The following is a 16,003-nucleotide window of genomic DNA, read 5'->3' as shown; positions in this document are numbered from 1 at the left end:
GCTTGAGTAAAACGATGGAGTAATGGGAGATTTTGGAAAGGGTATTACAATGATAGTGAATGAAAATGTCTGCATTTTCAATGAATATGACGCTTGAGAATGCAGTTACTTGAATCACATCTGAAATACTAGACAGTATTTTGCCACAGTCTGTTCTGATATTTAATTGAAAGACTTTTGCAAATAAAGCTTTTTTTCTTGGCTACTAGAGATGTGTAAAAGTACTCTTAATTGGGTAAATCTGACTACTGATAAAGGTAAATTGCGGTGGCTTTAAATTATGCTTTATGGTGGACAGTGATGTGAATACAAGGTGTGTATGCTTTGTTCTTTTCATGATTCATTTTCGAAGTTGGCAATATCTCTTTTATCTTTATGCCTATAGCAACAAAGTGCCCAAAATCTGAACTACCACTAGAGATTTCATTATTTCTTTTTTTTCATTCAACAGTTTTACAGTATATTGTTTTCATAATGACTTGCAAAAATTTTATAGAAAATGTAATCCTAACTTTTTAGAATTAAAATATTTGTCAGTTGATTAGAATCTGGCCCTTTCTTTATTTAAAAATTGAGGCAAATACTAATAATAGGAAAACTACTTGTTAAATTGTTCTAAATGTTAACTTAGTATGTTTTACCTAGCTAGTAGATCTAGCAAATGGGCCATGTCCAGCCCAGTATCACTCTGATTCTGATTACTAAAAAGTAAATAAACTAGATTTGCATTTTTTATTTGCAAGAGCTGTAACACCTGTGTTGAAGTTGTCTCTACATGGATGATTAACAGCACCCAGTCCTAACACGGTTGGTATCATTTTTATCTTAACATGAAATGGGTAGTGGAAGAAAGAAGATGTAAATGGATCTGCAAATCAATCAGAATATGATCAAGTACAAAACGTTTATGCAAATCTGTAAAGTCATCATAGGTAAATTCAGGTGATGCGCCGTGAGTAAATTCATTGATACCAAAGATTAAATGAAAAAACACGCTTACGACAGCAGGCGACAATGCGCGGTTTTCAGTTCTTAATATTTGCTCTTCTTTATTGTCGCTGGATTAATACATCAAATCCCTGCAAAAGGAAAGACTTTAGCTTGCCCGGCGATTATATATTGGGAGGGTTATTCCGACTTCACAGTGCTAAGGAGTATAAGTTTCTCTATAGAATACCTGCAGTTCTCGACTGCGACGTGTAAGTACCGTTTACCGTAAGACCATTTTAGAATATAGGAGCAATTTTTCTTAATGCATTATAAATTAACGCATTGGCTTTGTCTTCGTTTCCGTAATTTCTCGTCATGGTGTACATTTATGAGTCGTCTGTTATTTTCCCCCCTCAGGCTAGCAATGAAGCTAGGTGTTTTGTAGCTAATAAACGTAAGATTGAAATCACGTCGCCGAACTACTATGTCGTTCTACCATTCTGTCGACTATAATTAAAAAGGGGCGGTGGGATGGGGGGTTGGTTGCTTCAATGATCGTCATCTAAACAGTTTGTCTAATTTCATAGATTTCAGTATGCAGCTCACCCGTTACACTACTGTATTCTCCCTGCCAGGTGCCCGTTTTTACCTGGATATTATCAGCAGCTCCAGGTGATGAGGTTTGCGGTGGAGGAGATCAATAACTCCACATCTCTACTGCCCAACGTGTCGCTTGGCTACGAGATCTTCGACTACTGTTCCGATTCCCATAACCTCCAAGCGGCTTTAGACTTCCTTTCGAAGAAGCTGACCAGAGTTATTCCCGTTGTGGACCGCATAACAGAGTATCTGCCAAAAGTTCTGACAGTGATTGGACCTTTCGGTACCACCGAGAGCCTAGTAATTGCCCCGCTCTTCGGTTCTTACGGTGTTCCAATGGTAACTTTTGCATCATTCTTTAGTTAATGCGTTGTCGGTCTTATTCTGTATCCCATTTTTGGTGGTAGTTCCTCATTTACGAGTCTTTTTTTTCTCACAACATTCTGTATTATGACCTTCAGGTGAAAGCGGGGATCGAGGCGCATACTGTAAATCTGTCTTCATTTGTGTTTGCAGATAAGCCCCGGAGCTTCAAGTTTGCGTTTGAGCGACAAAATTAACAATCCTTCGTTTCTGCGGACGATTCCAAGCGATAAAAATCAAGTGCGGGTTATAATACAGCTCCTGAGGAGGTTTAACTGGAATTGGGTTGCCTTTGTTGGTAGTGGCGACGATTACAGCAACGATGCCCTTCGGGAATTTGATAAGGAGGCCCGCTTGGTCGGCATCTGTGTTCCGTACCAAACAACTCTACCTCAAGACACTTCTAAAATTGGTGCCCTGTTTGACAGCATAGCCACGGTCAACGTGAGCGTCGTGGTCGTGTTTTCCACACGGATTTACGCCATCCCCTTCATCAAAGCTGCCGTGGCGAACAACGTGCGAGACAAAGTTTGGATTGCAAGCGAAGCCTGGTCCATGAACGAAGAACTGGCCAGAATGCCTGGGATTGACACCATCGGCACGGTTATAGGGATAACTACTGGGGGTCTGGCGCCTTTGGAGGGGTTTGAAGAGTTTGTCCGCAAAACCCTCGCTCACCGCGACGGCGAGATCTGCACCGACTCCTCTCGCTCGGCTGTGGAGGAAACGTGCAATCAGGATTGCCCTGCGTGTGCAAACGTGACTCTAGAAAACCTGCTCAGTCCAGACCCCTCATACCGTCTTCGCGTTTACTCTTCTGTTTACTTAGCTGCCCATGCGCTTCATCAGCTCCTAGGCTGCGACGCGAAATATTGCCGCAGGTCCGACCCAGTGCTTCCACACATGGTAAGATTTGCAAGTATACCGTGTTTTCGGTCTTTGACATGGTCACATTTTACTCTGCTACAGTCAATTATTGCATTCCAAATCTTATCATATTAGGATGAATTAGGATCAATTATTTAGAAGGACGTGTGAACATTTTAAATAAAGTTTAAAAAAAATCAAAATGCATATATGCTGAATTCTCACATACCGGTATTTTTGTCACTGATTTGATTTCATTTCTTTTATCGCTTTAAACATACTGTAACTGTATTCACTTTCCATTACTGCACAAGATTACAGCGTCTTTTTGTCTTTCTGATTGTAGGTTCTTAAAAAGCTGAAGACGGTGAACTTCACCCTGTACGGACGCACCATAAAGTTTGATGTAAACGGAGATCCGATTCCCTCTTACGATTTCGTGGTTTGGGACAGAACTTCACCGCGGTTTTATAAGAAGATCGGTTCCTATACTTCAGATCCAGAGCCTGTAATCGTTCTTAACGCGAGTCTTATTCCCTGGTTCTCCAATGGAACGGTAAAGACTTATCGCACTTATATCGACTTATAGCAATATTTAAACACTTCAGGGTTGACATGCACTTCTTATAATTATCAACCTGCTTCCTTTGAGTTAGTTAATAATGTTGTTTATCCTGTAAACGCAAGAGAAATTTTATATATTATATATTTTATATATTATTATAAATCCGCACTGCAAGTATTTTTGACGGTTTTGCGCCTATCATTGATAATATAAATCTTCAGTACAGCGGTGCAGCAGTAACATTGCAGCCGAGAGGTTATTATTTGAAAAGATAGAATATGTTTGAATTGGTTGTGCCATCTGTAACAATCATGGACTTCTGATTAATTTGTACTTTTTCAATTTGGTATAGGACATGACAGAGTTTTTGTACGACACGCCCGTCTCCTTGTAGCCATAGGTATTAACTGATCCCTCAGAAAACAGCTCTTGGAAGATGTCCAAAAGATTGCACAAGTACTGCAGTATTACTTTATTTCTTCGTCTGATTATTATATTATTCCTGTGGGTGTGTTTAAAAGTTCAGTGTTAATACATATTTTTCAGACGCTGCTCATAGTAATATCCAACAGGAGGCGACAAACGTCAATATTACACACGTTAGAAAGTTACATCTTTATCTGGCTCATTCGGGAATTTGAGATGTTAATCAGACAGGAATCATAGTTTTTATAGAAGCGGTAGTATTAGAATTTCAGCCTTCTTATTACATTGATGATACCTGTGAGATTTACAGTTAATACTCTAAACCAGTGGTTCTCTGTGCTCCTCCTGGGGTGCCTCCAGTATTTCATCCGAACTGGACCCTTAATTACCAGTTTTAAATGCTGCTTGTAACAAATCTGCTTGTTGGCTTAGACTTTTTCTTCAGATGATAAATTCTAATTCTAATTTTCCTGTATTTTTTTTTTTTACTTTGAACTTCATTGTGATTCACCTCTGTCTTGTGCAGGTGCCTGTCCTGACATGCAGTGCAGAATGTGAAGCAGGTTACAGGAGGACATCGACTGGAGCTCACAGCTGCTGCTTTGATTGTGAGCCCTGCTTGAATGAAACCTTTGTCAATCACACAGGTACCCTGTTTTCTGCTTTGGAGAACATTTGGTGTAGCAACATTGGCACCATCAGAGCTGTGAGTTTGAATCCCAGATAGAGACACTACTTCTGTACCCTTAAGATTGGGTAAAACCAGCTATCCAGATTGCTGCCAGAAAAGTGTAAGCAATCGTTAGGTAATTGTAACCTATATAAGATGCTTTCAATAAAATAAAGCAATAATCAATTAATATACTAATTAATGATGTAATAATTGGAAATTAATAACAGTACATTAAAAATAATACTCTACTTTTAAATAAAAAGCTTCCCACTTCGTGGCTTATATATTTTGAGCAAGCTGAAGTTTTCAAAGCAACAGTGTCTAGACCAGTGAAAATCTGACTGGTTTACCAATCGCTTGCGCTTTTTTTAAAAGAGTGTAGTAGTGACTAGGTTCTTATATTAAGTGTGAGCTCAAATTCTCACTGTCCCTGTTGAAACTAGCCTTTAATACAAAGGAGATTCACTTTTTATTGTTTTTGTATTTAATAGCTGATCCCTACAAGTGTGTGAAGTGTGAAACTGATGAGTGGTCAGAAAATGGAAGTTCCTGTACCAAGCGCTCCCAAGAATACCTTCATTACACAGACCTCGTCTCCATTGGACTATTTTTGTCTGCAACCATCCTAATTTCTCTGTCAATAGCTGTGGGAGCTGTCTTTGTTTGGAATCGTAACACCCCTGTTGTGAAGTCCGCAGGGGGAAAGATGTGCTTCTTCATGTTGGGCTGCTTGATAGTGTCGTGCATAACGATCTTCTCTTTTCATGGGGTACCTCATGGGTGGACCTGCATGCTGAGGTTTCCTGTGTTCGCTGTGTTCTACACCGCCTGCCTCTCCTGTCTCACTGTGCGCTCCTTCCAGATCGTTTTCATCTTCAAAATGGCGGCCAAGCTGCCCAAAGCTTATGACTTCTGGGTCAAGCACAATGGCCAGTGGCTCACTATTATGGCTTGTGTGGCCATTCAGATCATCTTGTGTGCCATCTGGATTGGTGTGGAGGGACCCCGGCCTTTCAATAACACAGTAGCCTATAAAGACCAGATAATTTTTCAATGTAGCTTGGGAAACCTCTACGGTTTATTCACAGTGACATCTTTCACTGCCTTTCTCAGCATACTGTGCTTCGGTTTCTCCTACATGGGCACTGACCTGCCTAAAAACTACAATGAGGCAAAGTCTATAACAATTAGCTTGCTTGTGTTGTTCATTTCATGGATTTCCTACTTCACATCTCGCATGGTGTACCAAGGGAAATATCTCGAAGTTATCAATGCTGGTTCAGTGCTGTCCACTTTATATGGGATACTTTTATGTTATTTTGTTCCTAAGTGTTGCATTATCCTTTTTAAACCAGACCAAAACACACCTGCACACTTTCAAAGCTGTATTCAGAATTACACCAAAACAATTAGTACTAAATAAAGTCTGCCATGTGAGTAGGTTTTTTTTGGTCTAAGAACATAAGAGCAGTTCTACATTAAATGTCTGTTTGGTAGTTAGTTGCAAACTGATCCAAGGATTTCATCCAGTCATTTGGAAGACATCCCATGGGATTATGTTGAGCGTTTTAAATATTCAAATAATTGGTTTCTCTGTTCAACACTAAAAAGGGTCTTTTACCCTTTCGGTGCAGAACATTTCTTTATGTTTCACAATGTGCCAGGTTGCCCTTGTCTAGACTCATACCATAACAGCAATATATTTTATATAATGTGCACATAATTGTACATTATATTCTAAATAATGCCTTACTAGTGCATTAGAGCATTTAAACACAACATCCTATGATTTAAACTACAATTTATCTCTATATGTTCACATTGTGTTTGCATTTTGTATTCCTTCTGCCAATTGCATTGAAGATGTAAATGATGTGTCAACATAAATACCAGTCTTTTTCACAAGCAGTCTCTTCCAGCTTAGTGTTTTCCTGTTTAGGATGAAAACTACAGAAGATTAAAAGTATGATTTGCTTGAAGTAAAATAAAATTGAACTGAAAATAATGAGGATATTGCTTCCAACTCACATATAAAACAGAAAGCACAACTGGTATTTTAATAGATATTTCCAGTGCAAAATTTAACCTGTAGTCATGCTGAGTACATTTGATTTTTGGCAATTCTATGTCTTCTATAAGCTATTGCTTTGTGTTCAGATGTGTGCCAAAGAACAGCTATCTATTGTATGAACACAGAAAAGAACAGTATCTAACTTTTTCAGCTACATGGTTGACCTACTGTAGGTGATACCTTGCAATGAAAACAAACAGAGAAGTTTTGTAGCTTTCAGCAGCACTTCTTAGAAGGAATATAAACAAAAAAATACAACTGAACATTCAACCAATAATCTTCATTTATTTATTCATCTGATGAATAAATAAACTGGCATTTTAACTGTTGATCTCTCTTCTCTGCTTTGTTCAGTCTGTATTGGAATAATTGAACTCAACATGCACAGTGTTGAAGATGGTCACAGTTTTTAATAACAAATTGGCACATTTATAACGTGACTGGCACGTGGTGCCTGGGAAGATTACTCTCTGGACTGGATGGCTCACACTCATATTGCAGGGCACACACACATTCATAAAAGCCAAGTAACCAGACCAACAAGCCCACCCACTCCAACACTGGAATGGCATTGAGATACACAGATGTGGAGTCATCTGAGACACAGAATGATGTTCCTAGCAGCTATTTCACCCTGTAACTCACTACTGGCAACCCACTCAGGCTTAGCAGGTGTGAGCCTGGCCAGTACCTCGATGGGAGACCTCCAAGGAAAGCTAAGGTTGCTGGCAGAGGTGTTAGTGGGGTCAGTAGGGGTTGCTCACCCTGTGGTCTGTGACAGAGGCACTATACTGTAAAAAAGGCCCCGTCCTTCGGTTGAGACCTAAAATCCAGGTTGTTACTCTTTGTGGTCATTAAAAACCCCAGGGTATTTCTCGAAAAGAGTAAGGGTGCTAAACCCAGTGTCCTGGTTAAATTTACCCCTGGCCTTAACCAATCATGGCCTTCTAAAAATCTCTATCTATGAATTGGCTTCATTACTCTGCTCTCCTCCCCACTGATAGCTGGTGTGTAGTGAGAGCACTGGTGCACTTTGGCTGCCATCGCATCATCCAGGTGGGGCTGCACATTGGTGGTGGTGGAGGGGAGTTCCCATTACCTGTAAAGAGCTTTGAGTGGAGTGTCCAGAAAACGCTAAAGAAGTGTAATAATAATGTGTATTAAGAACCTCCTTTGAAGCACCTCTGCTACCCATGTTACTATGCATCCCAAGATAATTTAGGCACAGTGCCACTTGGCTGGGCTTTAGGAGACTGTTTATTATGTTAAAAACTAAGTGAACAGTTGAAAGAATTTGAAAGTGAGGTTAAGCAGCAGGCATGATGTGGTGTAGCAGTAGCAGTGAAGGGGTTTGACATTTATTGTTTCATAAAGACAGTTCGAGCCATCTTCTACCCTTGTCGATCATAGCAGGTGTGAGAGATTGCAGTTCTCAATGGCAGTAGTATTACAGTACATGAGTTTATCACAGCTCTGATCTCTAATTGCTTACTTAAGCTACTTATCTGAGCACAATGCAGAATCATCTGGTTTAGTTTTTTTTTTTAGCAGTGGCTAATTGATCAGCACCTATAAACCTTATGTTAAGAAGCAGTTAACCACCAGCTGCAGATCTGACACCTACAACCCCACAGCTAAGCAGCGGAAACAATATACAAAAAAACAAAACCACTGCTGCCATTGAATTTGGCGCTTGTGTCCGTGCCAGGGTACTGTGCAGAACGTCGACCAAAGTAACATTGATACGGTGAACCGGGTATTAAGCAAAAGGTTAATCCGTGAACCAGTGTGTTAATGCATTAAATTTAAACTGTGCTTTAAAAAAGTGGTAAAGAATGAGAAATCATCCTGGTCATTTAAAAGGTTATTTTTTAATCCGTTGGGATTGAGCTTTCTTGTATTTACTATTTAAGAATCCATTAAAATGATTACTGGGTGCATTCACATAAAAGCGCTGACGAAAAAACACTGTTTTAACCGAGGGAGGAAAAATGAAGTTTGCATATTGTTCATTTGCAACAGGAAAGAATCGGTACGCAACATTAGAAACACCTGCGTGGTATATCAAAAATAAGCATTGTAAATACAAGAGCGGAGTGAGGATTTGCAAGGATTGTGAGTGATTCTCGCTTGAAACTGAATATATTTAATAATTACATTTCCCAAGAACTTTACCCTTTTATTGGGGCTTATTATTCTTCAGAAAAACAAGAAATCCTTTGCAAACACAGGGTTGTGGTTTCACTAGAAAAACATTCGAATTGTTCAAGCATAACGAGAGTGTATGTAAATCCATTGCGTTTGCAAATGGAGAGGATACATCTCACAACTCTTTCACAGTTTCTTGGGGATACAGTGAGAAAACAGCATTTCTTTTTTTTTCCTGGGGACCTTGTTTGAAGTTCCTGGGTCCCTCTCCAGAGACAGTAGCTATGCAGGGTTCCGACTTTTTCTTTGTGCTTTTGGGTTTGTATTTTCATCGGATAAACTCGACGTTATGTTGCGAGGACTCAGATTTTAAATTACAGGGGGACTACATTCTTGGAGGACTGTTCCAGATTCACTTCGCGCTCAACGAAGATACGCCGAGCATCTATCCCGAAGAACTGCAGTGCAGTAGGTGAGTAAACTACATCGCCTCTATTTGCATTTATAACAGTTCGTTTATTTGTTTTAATATCTTAATTGACAAACGTATCTATATGTAGTACAAACGCAGGGGACTTTATGTGATGTGAAAACGACGTTTCTGTATAAAAGACTTTCTATATAAAGTGACGTTTTTTCTTTGAAGTAACGTTATATAGCCTACAAATATCGGTTCGTGGTACGTACACATTTTTTACGCATAATTTAATTGAAATGGCGTACCTAATGAGCGTTCGTCTTTTTTCCTGTCAAAACGAGTTTTCGACAAATAACGCAAGCTAACCGAAAAATGTAAATCATAGTGGAAAACGATAGGTCTGTGAACACTAGTGCAGAACTAACCCTTTCGTGGGTAGTTTAGCTCCTACATCCGTTTTATTAGTTGCAAGTAAATGTCACACAATCTTGGCAAGAAACAGCCTGGTGGCATTAAAAGGTAAATGCTTAAATGTTTCTTCGTTTTTTTCCATCTGAATCACACGTACGATTGGAGCAACATCACACCCCATCACCTCTGAGCTGCAGAGTGCGCTCTCGTATAATTTACGCATACACTGCAGGATACAGTACATCTTAAATGTAAACCACCAGAGATTTTTAAGGTCTCCTTAAACCAGCGGCGCTTGAGAACTGAGAGAAGCTTTTAATTCGGTCCGTTTGTTCTAGTTAAACCAGTAACCATCTCGTTAAGAGCTGATCTGGAAAAAAAGACGTACAAACACACCGGTCCCCCGGGACTAAGATTGAACAGTCTGGATTATGCGGTTACTGTATTTCTATAAATAAAACCGCTTTGCTTCGCAGGATGTCGTATTACTCTAGTAGATTAATTCGCAACACTAAATATTTCTTATTATTACAGATGTTACAGTGCGAAAATGTTGTCGATTGATTAAAGTTTTTTTTTGTGTGTTGAAGAAGTCTGTTCTTGAAGTGCTGCAGTTCAACTCCCAGCTGGTTTGAAGTTAAACTTTAAAACTTCAACGGGGGTTAAGCCAAAGCATGTGTAGTTATGTACCTCCACAGTCTCCCGTGTCTTTTATCCCACAGATTGAACTTCTTGCCTTCAGGTTATCAGCAGCTCCAGGTGATGAGGTTTGCGGTGGAGGAGATCAATAACTCCACCTCTCTACTGCCCAACGTGTCGCTCGGCTACGAGATTTTCGACCACTGCTCCCGAACACAGAACTTCCCGGCTGTGTTTGACCTCCTCTCCACCAACGGATCTGTCCCAGTGCGAAACACGATCAGGGAGTATCATCCTAAAGTTATATCTGTCACTGGCCCTCTTGGAAGCACGAAAACCATAACTATTGCTCCCCTGCTCATGTCAAGCTTTGTTCCAATGGTAACATTTTAAAAGTTCCTCATCTTGCAGGCAAATTCGCTTTGCGCCTGTAAAAATAGGTTTATTTCGACCACGATGGTGAGGGAACGCAAACAGGTTGCTTAATAGGTTTTTATTTCTGGTTTCACAGGTAACCTATGGTGCCACAAGTACACAGCTGAGTGACAAAATAAAATTCCCCTCCTTTTTCCGAACGGTTCCGAGCGACAAGCATCAGGTGGAGCTTATTGTTCGTCTGCTGCGGATGTTCAAGTGGAACTGGGTGGCGTTCATCGGGGGGGACAGCGATTACAGCCGGGATGCCCTTCAGTTTTTTTCTGAGGAGATCCCGTCAGCCAACATCTGCCTGGCTTACCAGGGAACGGTCACCAGAACGGCCCCCGAAATTGACGAGATGATCGATGTCATCGACGACCTCCAAATCGGCGTCATTGTGCTGTTCGCGGAGCAAAGCGACGTGACGCTGTTCATCCAACAAGCGGTCAAGAGGAACGTGAGGAACAAAGTGTGGATCGCCAGCGAGGCCTGGTCCTTAAATCACCAACTGCTCAGTTCCACCGGAATTGACTCTATTGGGACCGTCATTGGAATAACCATCCAAGGACTGGGGACTTTACCAGGGTTCAAGGAGTTTGTCTCCAGAACAATGACCCGCCGAAAAACCCAGACTTGCCCCTCTGAACAGCGTGTGTCACCAATGGAAACTTGCAACCAGCTTTGTCCCCAGTGTTCTGGGGTAACCCCTCAAGATATCATTAACGAGGACCCAACTTATAGCTTCAGCATTTATTCAGCGGTTTACGCTATTGCACATTCCTTGCACCAGGCTTTGCAGTGCAGTGTGAATGGATGTTCAGGATCAGGGCCGGTCTATCCCTACATGGTAAACCCTGTCAGCTTCTTGAATTTTTTTTTTTGCTCGTATTATTTACGTCTCCACTGTTAACATTCATTGTAATGAGGAATTGTTTGTTGATATATGCCTTTTTGAATTATGAAGCATTTTTCAGGAAATAATAACTCGAGTAAATCAAGAACAATCTGTATTTGAGAAGCTTTTAGATGTCTGCTATTTTGATTCAGACTCCTGCATCCTTTAATCTAACACGCATACGGGAAGAAGTAATCGGTAGGATGTCTTTTCAAAACAGTCAATATATATATTTCAGACGCTAATATTTTTCTTTTCAATGGTCCCAGGTGTTCGAGAAGCTGAAGAAGGTCAGCTTCACACTGTATGGACACACCATAGAGTTTGATGAATATGGAGACCCATCACCTTATTATGAAATTGTGGTTTGGGACAAGACCTCACCTGAGTTTTTCAAGAAGATTGGTTCATATTCTCCTCAAACCCAGCCTGAGTTCATTTTCAACAAGAGTCTTATTCATTGGCACACAAATGGAGTGGTAACTATTTACTTTTTTATTTGCATTACATCATTTTAAATGAAAAGAAAAGCAGTGTAGCAATAAAGGGAAGAGCTGAGAATTGGGCATATCGGTTTCTGCAACATGAACATTATGAACCCAAAAGGGCAGCTGGTTTTGATTGGACCATTGCTGTTGTTGCAGGAAATGAGACTGCCACTTTCTTCTCACAAGTTCAAAAGAGACCGACACATAAAGGAAGAGATGTGTGACTGTAAGTGAAGCTCAGAGCTTCACAAAATCACATGCGCCGCTAAACTATCCTGTGCTGCAAAACTGTGGATTCTTAATTCATATTATTGACAGCATACTAGTGATGTATAAACAAGAAAGGGGAGTTCTCTTTGATCTAAAGCAAGATGACAGGAAAATAATAGAGGCTCTTGTTGTTTTTTCAGCAAAGGTGTACCTATGAAAGAAAATAATGTAATTGTTTTCATAAAATTAGTCCAAACCAGTCCTGTTTCATCTTGGCAATAAAAGCAATTGTGTTTAAGGGATTTGCAATGTTAGTGCTAAATGGGATAATTGAGGGGAATTCTTGTGACCAAGGTAAGGGATAGGGTGGGGACGTGGGTGAGTCTTGGTGTAAAATAGCTTTTTTCCTGAGATTCTGCTCTCACCCATGAATAATAGGATCCTAATATCTAACTCCACCTGCTAGTAGAGTCTACTGGAATTTCACTGTTACTTTAAAGAAATGTCCACACAGTGGACTGAAACGAGTCAATACAGCTGATTTCTATCATTTGTGCAAAGAATAAGAAAGGGGCCATGAGCCATCACACATCTCCCTGTGGCTGTTCTACTGCTTCTCTCCTCTAGCCCTTGAGTGTATTTTCCTGCAGGTGCCTGTATCGGTGTGCTCTCCAGAATGTCCAGTGGGTTACAAGAAGAGCCAGGTTGGACACCATGAGTGCTGTTTTGAGTGTGAGGCCTGTCCAAATGGGACATTTGTCAATTATACAGGTAAGCATTTATACAGCAGCTCCCATTAAGCTGGAAGCAAATTGCTCTGGAGATATAGAGAGGGTTGACAATGAAGAAAATGGCACAATATCAAAACAGGGTATAAAACAAGAAACTAAATAGCTGCACATAAGAATACTCAGAAATGTGGTCAATGACTGGAGCAGAAACATTTGGTGTCTAATATGTGCTGTTTTATGCTTGTGCTTTGTGTTTTTTTGTTGTAAACAATCAATCTCATGTTTCTTATTTCTCAGCTGATCCCTCCATGTGTAATAAATGTGAAGTCGATGAGTGGGCAGAAGAGGGCAGTTCCTACTGTCAAAAGCGCATCTTGGTGTACCTTGACTATACTGAGCTCCTCTCCATTGGACTAATGCTGTCCGCGAGCTTACTCATTTCAATATCAGCGGCTGTTGCCATTGTCTTTGCTTGTAACTTTAACACCCCGGTTGTGAAGTCTGCAGGGGGGAAGATGTGCTTCTTCATGCTGGGCTGTCTCACTGTGTCCTGCTGCAGTGTGTTCTTTTATCTTGGAATACCTGGGAGAGAAAAGTGCCTCCTGAGAAACCCTGTATTCGCTGTGTTCTACACCGCCTGCCTCTCCTGTCTCGCTGTGCGCTCCTTCCAGATCGTTTGCATCTTCAAAATGGCGGCCAAGTTACCCAAGGCCTATGACTTCTGGGTCAAGCACAATGGCCAGTGGCTCACTATTATGTCTTGTGTGGGTATTCAAGTCATCTTGTGTGCCATCTGGATTGGTGTGGAGGGACCCCAGCCTCTCAATAACACAGCAACCTATGAAGACCAGATCATATTTCACTGCAGCATGGGGAACGAAGTTGCTTTCAACATTGTAATAATGTTTGTTGGTTTGCTCAGCATTGCCTGCTTTATCTTCTCCTACATGGGCACTGACCTGCCCAAAAACTACAATGAGGCAAAATCGATAACATTCAGCTTGCTCATATTTTTCCTTTCATGGATTTCCTTTTTGACTGCATACATGGTTCACAAAGGGAAATACATCCAGGCCATAAATGCTATCTCAGTGCTGGCTAGCTTATATGGCATTGTCTTTGGCTATTTTATCCCTAAGTGCTACATTATTCTTTATAAGCCTGAAAAAAACACTACCGCACACTTCCAAACCTGCATTCAGAATTACACCCAGAGAATAAGTAGCATGTAAGGAGGTCAATGATAAAACGAGGAACATCTCAAAACTTTGAGATGATGCTTATAAAATCTGATTTTATTTTGGATTCAGAATAGACGTTTAGGGGTGATGGCACTGAACATGCATAGTGCCCATATAAAAAAAATATGTTGGGATTTGCAGGTTTTATGGGAAAGGGGGCTTAAATATACTTTTTGGAAGAAATAATTCATTAGTTTTTCATTTTAGGTGTTTTCATTGCTTGGGAATATCTTGGCATTATAAGTGTTGCTATGTTTTTTTTAATGTTCATTGAGATAGGTGTGTTTCTTCTTTTCTGAAAGTTAGGTGTTTGAGAAGGCAAGAGGTGCTTTGGATTTTGATCCTGAGTGTCTTATTTGAGTGAGTAATTTGTTGATTTCCCTCAAGAGATCTCATAAAAAAAGAGAAAAGAGTCTTATTCTTTCAAGAAATGCCTTTTCCTTAAATCTGTTTTTTTTTTTAAATGGGAAACAAAATAAAATGTCCTTCTTTTATTATATGGTATTAAATACTTTTTGCTAGGTACGAAATATTTTATAGATTAATTGTGGATTGGACGTTTTCGGTTTTATCCCTCAACTTTAAATTATTATTGAAATATACTTAGTAATGTTAACGAGAAAAGCAATTTCTTTTTGTTTGACTTGGTGGTGCAAAAGTGTGAATTTTTTGTTACTTGTGTTTATTTTCTCTGTAAAAATCTTTGGAAACGGGTTGGCTTGTTATTCATTTTTTTATGCGTGAAGTGAGAGTCTTCTCAAGTTGTTATTAACACATTCAAAACAGACGCCGGGCTTGCTTCCTAAGGTTAGTAAAATAATAAAGCCAAAGGGAAGTTTAAATGAAATGGTTGGTGACTTCTTAAAAGACAAAATTTGCATTTGTGTCATTTGCAAGTGGAAAGATCTTTGCAACATTTAGAAAAACACCTGCAACGAACACGTGGACAATTATCTGTAGATTAACAAAACCTCTGCTTGAGCTTCGTTTGAAATGGTCAAAGGTACTTTGAGTGATCTCTTTCGTAGTAAAACACACAGGCGGAGAAAGATGCACCTTTATGTTAATTATAATTAACTTTAATTTAACTACAACCAATAATAAATTTTAAATGAAAACACAGACACGCAAACAGAGAAAAAGATTATGTTCTGTCGTGCTTAGAGATGCTGGGATGTTCACTTCTGTAGTGCACATCGTGGTTACATGCAAATTAATAAAATTATAATTAATTTAAAGGGCTAAATGGTACTAAGTTCGCGGATGTAACAACTCAAAAGCAAAGACAAGCCAGTGAGTTCCAGTAAGAACAATGTCTGAGATCCAAAGTTTCTTGCAGATCTTGATCCTCTCGATTCTCTGTTATCCATGCAACAGCGCAAAAGAAAATTGCGCGTTATTAGAGTTCATGTTGCGCGGAGATTACGTTTTGGGAGGGCTTTTCGAAGTCCACCTCCATGATCTGGATTTTCTAAAAACGCAAAGTAACAGCCGCCCTGAAGCGTTACATTGCGATAGGTAAGTAGGCTACAGTACGTTGCCTAAACCCATTAATGCCACATAAGTTGTTATCATATAGTTTCAAAAACGTCTTAAACTGTAGATTCGCTCTTCGTTAATCAGAAACGACCTTTCGATCGGTGATTTGCGCATTTTTTCAAGATAAGACAGGAAAAATTAATTAGCAATAAAATAATCCCCATTGCCGTAATCACTGGAATTATAAATTATTGTTTCTAAATTATTAATTCTTAAAAGTGTCTTTTTAGACTCTGGTTTGATCAAAGCGCCACGAAAATCCCAACTGTCCAAATAGACGGACAGTTGACAGCGTCTTATATTCACAAAGCAGTTGAATAGCAGTTTAAAGTTTTCGAGATAAAGCCGTAAAATTTATGAAAAAGAGTTAT

The 16,003-nt window shown here is 39.8% G+C and overlaps 2 protein-coding genes across 3 annotated transcripts; both read left to right on the top strand.

Moving 5' to 3' along the window:
* Positions 1-339: 339 nt before the first annotated feature.
* Positions 340-6,824, top strand: LOC148642096 (taste receptor type 1 member 1-like). Of its 2 annotated transcripts, none has more exons than XR_015929542.1 (6): positions 340-1,869; positions 2,047-2,799; positions 3,107-3,316; positions 4,278-4,398; positions 4,916-6,052; positions 6,318-6,824. XR_015929542.1 is itself a non-coding variant. In XM_088616828.1 (6 exons), exons 2-6 carry the CDS (start codon positions 1,606-1,608, stop codon positions 5,845-5,847), a joined length of 2,280 nt encoding a protein of 759 aa, XP_088472954.1. In that variant the 5' UTR covers positions 340-807; positions 1,566-1,605; the 3' UTR covers positions 5,848-6,824. The 2 variants fall into 2 exon arrangements, 1 of the variants encoding a protein (XP_088472954.1); XM_088616828.1 differs by having other exon boundaries at positions 340-807; positions 1,566-1,869; positions 4,916-6,824.
* Positions 6,825-7,578: 754 nt separating this feature from the next.
* Positions 7,579-14,940, top strand: LOC148642095 (taste receptor type 1 member 1-like). The gene is made up of 6 exons (XM_088616834.1): positions 7,579-9,115; positions 10,195-10,492; positions 10,623-11,375; positions 11,693-11,902; positions 12,772-12,892; positions 13,150-14,940. The coding sequence occupies exons 1-6, from the start codon at positions 8,928-8,930 to the stop codon at positions 14,082-14,084; spliced, it is 2,505 nt and encodes an 834-aa protein (XP_088472960.1). The 5' UTR covers positions 7,579-8,927; the 3' UTR covers positions 14,085-14,940.
* The last annotated feature ends 1,063 nt before the right edge of the window (positions 14,941-16,003 follow it).

This window comes from Lepisosteus platostomus, chromosome 23 (assembly GCF_059453375.1).
Source record: "Lepisosteus platostomus isolate fLepPlt1 chromosome 23, fLepPlt1.hap1, whole genome shotgun sequence".
NCBI lineage: Eukaryota > Metazoa > Chordata > Actinopteri > Semionotiformes > Lepisosteidae > Lepisosteus > Lepisosteus platostomus.
Note: the sequence above shows the minus strand (reverse complement) of the source record. Positions and strands in the feature narration are given on the sequence as shown.

Coding starts and splice junctions, on each gene's coding strand:
- LOC148642096 (XM_088616828.1), top strand. CDS start 1,606: ATGAGGTTTGCGGTGGAGGAGATCAATAACTCCACATCTCTACTGCCC. Junction 1,870..2,046: donor GTTCTTACGGTGTTCCAATG/GTAACTTTTGCA, acceptor TTGTGTTTGCAG/ATAAGCCCCGGAGCTTCAAG. Junction 2,800..3,106: donor ACCCAGTGCTTCCACACATG/GTAAGATTTGCA, acceptor TTCTGATTGTAG/GTTCTTAAAAAGCTGAAGAC.
- LOC148642095 (XM_088616834.1), top strand. CDS start 8,928: ATGCAGGGTTCCGACTTTTTCTTTGTGCTTTTGGGTTTGTATTTTCAT. Junction 11,903..12,771: donor ATTGGCACACAAATGGAGTG/GTAACTATTTAC, acceptor ATTTTCCTGCAG/GTGCCTGTATCGGTGTGCTC. Junction 12,893..13,149: donor GACATTTGTCAATTATACAG/GTAAGCATTTAT, acceptor CTTATTTCTCAG/CTGATCCCTCCATGTGTAAT.